This window comes from Chiloscyllium plagiosum, unplaced genomic scaffold, assembly GCF_037043375.1.
Source record: "Chiloscyllium plagiosum isolate Xiang-an unplaced genomic scaffold, Cpla_swu_hap1 HiC_scaffold_2, whole genome shotgun sequence".
Classification (NCBI taxonomy): Eukaryota; Metazoa; Chordata; class Chondrichthyes; order Orectolobiformes; family Hemiscylliidae; genus Chiloscyllium; species Chiloscyllium plagiosum.
Window position 1 is genome coordinate 29,688,988 of NW_028270140.1, and position 8,342 is coordinate 29,697,329.

Sequence of the window (8,342 nt, forward strand, 5' to 3'; positions counted from 1 at the left end):
ATCTGGATTTCTGTATATCCCTGCTTGTTACTTACAAGTGTAAATAATTGCAATGTTTAGATTGTCTTACTCTCAACAGGACATAAGTAATATCTATCAATAATTAGTGACTTGCTTACTTTTAAAATCAATGGATCTTTTAAAGAAATTCGCATTGGCATCATGAAAGAAAGAGTCAAGAGTGTGGTGCTGGAAAATCACAGCAGGTCAGGCAGCACCCAAGGAGCAGGAGCATCAATATTTCGGGCATAAGTCCTTCATCAGGAATCTGGCCAAAACATCGGATGCTGCCTGACCCGCTGTGCTTTTCCAGCACCACACTCTCAACTCAGATCTCCAGCATCCGCACTTTCTCCTCCATCACCAAAAGAAACAGCTCTATTTCTATCTTTCTCTGACTTAAACTACCCGGACCTGTAAGAGAGGAAATTAAGTAAATTTTCATTTCAAGGACAGGATGAGAAGAGATTCTTTAGAAACTCTAAAGTTATTTCGTGTTCTGAAGGAGGGTCACTGGTCTTGAAACTTTGACTGTTACTCTCCACAAATGCTGCCAGACCTACAAAATATTTCCAGCAATTTCTGTTTTTGTTTTCGCGCATCCAACTTTGTTTTATTTCTTTAGAGATTACCTGTTTGCTCTAAAATTCCAGTGTTTATTTTTCTCTCTACTGGATGCTGTTTCAGAATTTATAAAATGTAATTCAAACAGTGGCCAAAGTTCTAACTGGCAGAGAACCTACTTATCTAAATCCGCACACACAATTTTATTAAAAAAGTGAAGTAACATTTTGGCTGGACAGATTTTGAAATGTGGACAGTGAATGAAGTACTAACAAGGCAGTGCCAATATTGTGCCTACTATGCCAGATGCTTAAACAGGCTGAGGTAGATCTGGAACTGGAATTCACACAGCTGTTACTTGTAAACGTTGGAGCGGATGTCCAAGGCAACAGCGAGAACACAAATAACCACTATTCCACTTCTACCCTGCATCAAACACAGGAGGCTCGGGGGAGAAAAGGTGCAAAGTACCGAATATGTGTAGAGAAGAATAACATTGACGTTACATTTACATCAAAGTAAAAATGAAAGTCGAAAAATTGATTGTTAAAAATGGAAAAAGCTGCACTCTATTTGTGGAAAGCACTTTGGGACTAAAAAATGCTGCCAGAGTAGGTTTGGAAGCAGCAAGGTTACTTATAATGCTGTATATTGCATTCAGGATAGTTCGCTTCAAGTAGAAGAATGTTAGGTATATTTTCTGATTTGGACAAAAATTGTTTTGTAATGCCTACTGATAATCGGTTCTCCGTCTATGGAGCAACGCTGGCGCCTGCATTAGTATACGAATTTTGGATGAAAAAAGAAACAAAGTTGACCATTGTAATGAACAGGGCGCATTATACAGGCCAAGAGCTCAAATCAGAATGAGAGAAACTGGCGGAGGTGAGTCACGCACCTGGAATCCACTTTTTGCAGCGGATCCCTGTCCTGTCGCTTTGCACTGGATAACATTGCTTGGAATCGACGACAAGGAAGTTACCACTTGGAACGGTCGTGATGAAAATATTGCCGTAAATGTAAACAATTACCAATCCAACATTTAATTGTAATGTACTTTATGTCAATACGATTTAAAAACATAATCCATAAACGGAGAGGTTTTGGATTGTTGACAATCGCCATTGATCTCGGAAACCTAAAAAGCGAAAGTGGGAGGTCCCTGTCTTTGGAAGCAGTTACACCCTCCCACTCCTTTCAACTGATGCTTAACCTTGATTCCTCTTGAATGAATGAGGATAGTGGCATTCATAAAATCATAAAATCAAAAGGAGGCCATTGGACCCATCATGCCTGCGCCTGCTCTTTGACAGAGCTGTCCAAACAATCTCATTCCATCTTGCTTTCCCTCCATTGTTCTGTACGTTGTAATATAGCACTATGATCTCGAATTGCGTATTAAAAAGCATGATTACTAACATAAGTAAACTATGACCAGATGTGTACAGTGCAACATTCAATGAGTGTAGTTGCGATTTCAGTTTTAGTTTGCCAAATAGTCCTTGCTTTTAAACTTTCGGGAAGGTACAAATACCACGATTGTTTGGCTTGCAGACGTTTGGAAATTCAGCCGTTGCATGGGACCGCGGACCCGTTGCTGTGCAGTCCAGGTCAGAGTGGAGCTGGACTTTATTGTATTTCCCAGAGGTGACAACTCGTAAAGAGAAATGTAAACGGGCGCAAGTTTTATTCTAGGTAAAAACAATGACTGCAGAATTCTAGCAGAGTGACAGAAGTCAGCGCTTTGGATGACTTTTAAGTGACGAGAAAACTTCTTTTATTTATCCCAAACAAGATTGTTGCTACTATTAAAGACGGTGGCAATCATGCAGGGTCAATATACACACACACACACACCACACAATGGCCAATCGCCGCTGGTTGCCACTGTTTTGCTCCCAAATAGTTACAGGCTTCGCTTCCGGCACCGCGTCACAGTGACGCGTGTTTATTGTGACGTCAAAGGGTTCCCCCGCCCAATCCGCGCCCTCCACCCGCCCCGCTACTTTGAAACTTGGTTATTTTTGTTGCTGCGCTGCCATGACAACGGCGGCCAGGGCGGGCCCTTGGAGATTTCATAAGGCAGGGCGGTGCAGGCTGGCCCTGACAGTCAGTCTGCTCCCTCGCTCCATGCTCCGGGGATTGCAGCGTGCGGAGCAGCTGCAAGAGCAGCTCCAGAAACAGCAACAATAACAGAAAGAGCAGCCGAAACACCAGCAACAATACCATCAGCAGTGCCGCCGTCCCCTGGAGCGAATGTACAGACTTTCTCCCTGCAAAAACCAAACAAAAACTCCTCACTGCCAGTCCAGTCCCCAGCTAACTGCCTCTCCTGCTGCTCCCGATATACTCTCGGGCTATATATAGGGCCAGCCGGTTCCAGGAGTAATCCATCGCACTTCATGCTCCGGCCGTCCTCAGTGCAGGTGCTTCCTGTACGCAGGTTTTGTAATTCGTCAACTCATTATTAATGAGGTAGGTTTCTCACTAGGAATTTGGAAAAAAAAAGTGTCCCGGCGCTGTATTTGAGAAGACGCTCTGATGCCGGGATGCAATAAGGAAATCTGACGAGTGGGAAGAATCCAGCTAATCTGATTGTTGTGCTTGGTTATCTGCAGGCGACCGCAAAGTGAGTTTGACATGGCTTTAACCGGGACTGTCCTCCCTTCCATCAACACGTTCACCACCAGCTCGAACGAGAAAGGCGTGGACAGACCCCTAGGGCAACACACCGCGTGCAATGTAAGTACCGAGAGCTTAAAAAAAAATCCTCTTGGCTCAGAGTTACCTTATTCCAGTCCCATATTTCACTCACTTTTAATTTTCAATCAAACTTTAGTGAAATAATGTGATAGGATTTCAGTTCTTTCCACTTCGTGTATAAATAATTGCTTACAAAATTTGAGTATTATGGAAGAAAATGTATTATTGTAGTTTAACTATGCATAGAACTATGTTGCACTCCCGAATATTTGTGTTATAAAGTGATGTAATAACTTTTTTTAATTGCTGTGAACATTTCGCTTGACGATTCGCTAATGTTCTCTGTTTGATTTTAACAACTGGTTGCATGCAAACTTCTATTTGAGCATAGAACCGGCCAATGAGACTAAAACTGACTTTTTTGCAGAGATGGAGAGAAGAAATGACAAATTTTAGAAGATCCGCTGAACAGGAAGGTCAGAATATGGGATTTAGGCGGGAGGACGAGGAGCTGAGCGAACTCTTAGACTTAGATTTTATCTTGTCCAATACCATGAACTCGGAAACGACCATCAGTACGGCCAATAACTTTAACTGTCCCATTCCCAACACGCCAGAGAGTGGCGCAGACCTGTACCAGAGAGAGCCTACGGCCAGCTACAACATCACGGATATTGGCGAGGGCCCACCGACCGGCGGCAGTTTTGTGGCTGAATTGTTGAGGCCGGATTTGGATCCCGGTTACTGCCATCTCAGCAGCCTGCAGGGTAGGTTTGTAGTAAGGACAGCGACAGAGACGGGCGATTACAGCCAGCAGGCCAGGGGCAACAAGCACGGTCCGGCGATGGACGCGCCTTTGACACATCCGCAGAGCCACCTTCCGCAGGGCTGCCGGAAGATCAAGCAGGAAGCGCCGGGAGGGAGCACCACATCCTGCTCGGCAAGAACACTGGACGGGCGGGCGAGCGGTGTCCAGGTGCCAGGGAGCGGCCACCGTGCGGCGTGCAGAGGCAGGGCAGGCCAGCACACCTACCCCGGCAGGGTGAACTCGCCGCTGGCTTCAGAGGACATGCTGGGCCGGCAGTGCCGCTCCTCATCTCAGATGCTGACTCACCAAAGAGCGCCTGGCCTCCCTATCCAACAGGGCTATCCTCCTCCAGGCAGCTTCCCCCACTTCCAGGACCAGCCAGCTGTCCAGTACCAAGGTCAGTCTTATCTTATTTTTGAAGATCCATTAAACTTTCACCACTCGGTTCAAGGAGCGTTGCTGACTCCACCCCCTGTTCACCTTTATTAGAGCTGCTGCCCTCCGGGTTCACCCAGGAAGACAAGCCAAGGAGAGGTCGCCGGTCATGGCCCAGGAAACGGGTAGCGACTCACACGTGTGACTATGCGGGCTGTGGGAAAACTTACACCAAGAGCTCGCACCTCAAGGCACACCTTCGGACACACACAGGTATCCACCTCCTTCCTCACTTGTTTGCTGTGTTGTACTGTAGTCTCAACAAAATCCTGTTATGAGATAAGATTGTCAAGGGGTCTAGATTAGGATGTCGCCTATATTTGCAAATGTAGCTTGCAACACCCCCATCCCCTCCTTTGTCATCTGGAAATCCCTGCCCCATGTGAAATGCAGTTGAAATTGCCAATGTTTCATTGCATTTTGGAAGCGCCTTTCGGTTTCAGCAGTGGAGTTAAAACGTGGATTGTTCTGCCTCCGGTATGTTAGGGGTGTACCGCATAAACAAACCCCTGCACTTGGTTGCGTGCCCTTTGTGCCCTGCTCAATGTTTCTGATGCTAAAGAGTTCTGAGGAAGGGTCACCAGATCCAGAAACGTTAACTTTAATTTCTCTTCTGTTTATGTTACTAATGAATCTGTCCCTGGGGGGAAAAAAGTCCACTATTTCCCATTGCAGGCGGTTAGTGAGTGGCCCAGTTTTCCTTCTCAGTCGGAGACTAACCCCAAAACGTCCACTTTTTAAAAGGAAACAAACTGTCTCCCAGCCCGCATCTTCTGTGCAGAAAATTTGACTTCGCCTTAAGTAATGAGGTGCTCAATATTCGCGGGGGGGGGGGTGATCTATGTGAGATTTCATCCCCAATTTAAATATCTTGCCCTGCATTGGTGAGACCACCCCTCCGCCACTGTGTGGTTTAGTTCTCTTACTTAAGGCGGGGAAATAGATCTACTTTAAAAACAGGCTGATTCCTGGACCGAAGGGATTGACCTATCAGGAGAGTTGAGACCCATGATTGTATTGGTCTTTAGAATAATTAGAGATGATCTGTTGAATCGTGTTGACAAATGGAATACTGAGGAAATGTTTCTCTAATGGGGGACAGATTTGGAACTAGAGTTAAACAAAACCCGAAAGAACTGTGGATGCTGTAAATCAGAAACCAAAAGTTTCTTTAAAAGCTCAGCAGGTCTGGCAGCATTTGTGCAGAAAAATCGAAATTAACTTTTTGGGTCTGGTGATCTTTCTGAGGAAGGGTCCCCGGACCCGAAACGTTAACATGGAACTAGAGCGAGAGTTTGCAAATAAAGGATTTCCCACTGCGAGATAAAGAGGAATTTCTGCTCTCAGAAGAACATCAATTCTCATCCCCCGGGTAAGTAGAGGCTCGGTCACCAAATACATACCAAGCTGGGTTAGGCAGACAATGGAGTCGAGGGCTTCATAGGCAGGTGTAGGCAAGATTGTATAGTTAAGATCACAGATCGCTCAAGATGTGAAGTCTGCACGTTCTCCCCATGTCTGTGTGGGTTTCCACTGGGTGCTCCGGTTTCCTCCCACAGTCTAACCATGTGCTAGTTGGATTGGCCATGATACAGTACCCATAGTGTTCAGGGATGAGTAGGTTAGGTGCAGTAGCCATGGGAATTGCATGGTTACAGGGATAGGGTAATGGGATGGGTCTGGGTGGGATGCTCTTCAGAGGGTAGGTTGTTGGGCCGAATGGACTGATTCCACACTGTAGGTATTGAGCACGGTGGTTCAGTGGTTAGCACTGCTGCCTCACAGCGCCAGAGATCCGGGTTCCATTCCCACCTTAGGTGACTGTGTGGAGTTTGCGCAGTCCGGTTTCCTCCCACAATCTAAAGATGTGTACGTCAGGTGAATTGGCCATGCTAAACTGTCCATAGTGTTAGGTGCATTAATCAGGGTAAATATAGGGTAGGAGAATGGGTCTGGGTGGGTTACTCTTCAAAGGGTAGGTGTCCACTCATTGGGCTGAATGGACTGTTTCCACACTATAGACATTCTATCTTATTAAATTGTGAAACAGGCTCCAGAGGTGAATTGGCCTGAACCTGTTGTTATGTCTTATGAACTTAAGTTCCAAAGCCATTCTTGTACTTGCATTCCTGATGCACGAGATGGACTTGAAAATTAAAATAGAAATAGGTGGGAAATCTCAGCAGGCCTGGCAGCATCTGTGGAGAGAAATCAATTTCGGGTCCAGTCAGCCGCCTTCAGGACTGCCCAACAGACGGTTGGACTCCAGTTCTGAGAAGTTTCACTGGACCCGAAACGTTAACTCTGAGTTCTCACCACAGATGCTGCCAGGCCTGCTGATCTTTTCCTCCAATTTCTCTTTTTGTTTCTGACTTATAGCATCCGCAGCTCTTTCGGTTTGCATGAGCTTGTAAATGTTGGACAATTCTTTAGGTGTCGATGCGAGCTGTCTATTGGAAATATCTCTGAGGTAGCCGAAGAAACTGTAGCCTCCATTGCGTTATGGTGTTGGTGTGTCTGCCTCCCTCCCTCTCCCCTCACCCCACTCTCTCTACACCTTCTCGCTCCAGCTGGACAGTTTCTGACCCGATGGGGCTTGCTTGTCTGTTTACAGGTGAGAAGCCCTATCACTGCGACTGGGAAGGTTGTGGTTGGAAATTTGCTCGCTCCGACGAGTTGACTCGACACTACAGAAAGCACACGGGACATCGTCCCTTCCAGTGTCACAAATGTGACCGAGCATTTTCCAGATCTGATCACTTGGCTCTGCACATGAAGAGACACCTGTAACTCAATGAGAAACTGCTCCAAGTCTTCAGCCTGTAAATAGAAAGATTTACTGCCTTATATACAAGTGCCCGGGGTCATATGGAGGACACTGGCGAAACCCCAGCATGTCTTTCAGTGAATGACACTCTGAAAGTGAAATCTCTTCGCTGGATTAAAAGTCTCGCCCTCTTAATAAACCGGGTGCGGTCTGCGATCAAACACCCACAGAAAAGATCGGAGTTTTGAAAATTAGAATGGAAACCAGTTCCCTGCCGTTCCAAGTGACATTGCAGCCGCCACAAACTCGGGAGAGGATCTCACTTTCAGTGCCACGATTTTTATTTTTTTTTTCCTTTTCAAAGGGGGATTTCAGGTACATAAATGCTGTTTGAAACAAAAAAAATCCAAAAGAAAATAAGCCATGATGTGATGGTGCTTGGTGACTTTCTATCAGAGGTACAAAAACTGAAAGGAAAACTATGCAACAAACCCTGCCACTGGATAAGGAATTTTACCAATAACGTCAGGTTCACGGTATTGCCAAAGATCAGGTAACGGTTTCTAGTTCATGTCGCTAAATATCATTCTGTGGTCTTTGTGCAATAACTGTTAGTCATTGTATTCTATACTTCAAAGCAGAACAAATTACATTTCTATATTATACTCCACATAATATTTTTATCTAATTTACATTTTATGTGACATTTTTTGTACATTTGTAAATAAGGAGTAACATTTTCTGCAATTTGGATTTTGCATATAGTGTTTTTGGAAAAAGAAAAAGTAATAAAACTGAAAATTTCTATATCTTGACTCATGGTTGAATCTGCATTATTTTGTTTTCAATTCGATTTACAGCATCTGTGTGGAGGTGTGAGGGAGAAAGCCACCGCTACTAGCTATTATTTAAAAAGTGTGGCTTTTGGAACTGGAAGTTTGGAATTATTCTGTGGAAAGGAGCCAATAATTAATGTTTCATTTATATATGGCACATTGCCCTTACCCGACTGAGATTGTGAACTGTTGCACACAAACTTGCTTGTTCTGGGAAAATAGGCCAAAC

General features: G+C 45.0%; 1 protein-coding gene across 1 annotated transcript; it reads left to right on the forward strand.

Moving 5' to 3' along the window:
- The first annotated feature begins 2,671 nt into the window (after positions 1–2,671).
- On the forward strand, positions 2,672–8,092 carry klf4 (Kruppel like factor 4). The gene is made up of 5 exons (XM_043717206.2): positions 2,672–3,039; positions 3,183–3,306; positions 3,695–4,472; positions 4,565–4,723; positions 7,125–8,092. The coding sequence occupies exons 1-5, from the start codon at positions 3,035–3,037 to the stop codon at positions 7,298–7,300; spliced, it is 1,242 nt and encodes a 413-aa protein (XP_043573141.1). The 5' UTR covers positions 2,672–3,034; the 3' UTR covers positions 7,301–8,092.
- Positions 8,093–8,342: the final 250 nt, after the last annotated feature.

Excerpts from the sequence above, each read along its gene's own strand:
- klf4 (XM_043717206.2), top strand. Across the intron at positions 3,307-3,694 it reads GGCAACACACCGCGTGCAAT|AGATGGAGAGAAGAAATGAC; the intron begins GTAAGTACCGAG and ends ACTTTTTTGCAG. Across the intron at positions 4,724-7,124 it reads ACACCTTCGGACACACACAG|GTGAGAAGCCCTATCACTGC; the intron begins GTATCCACCTCC and ends GTCTGTTTACAG.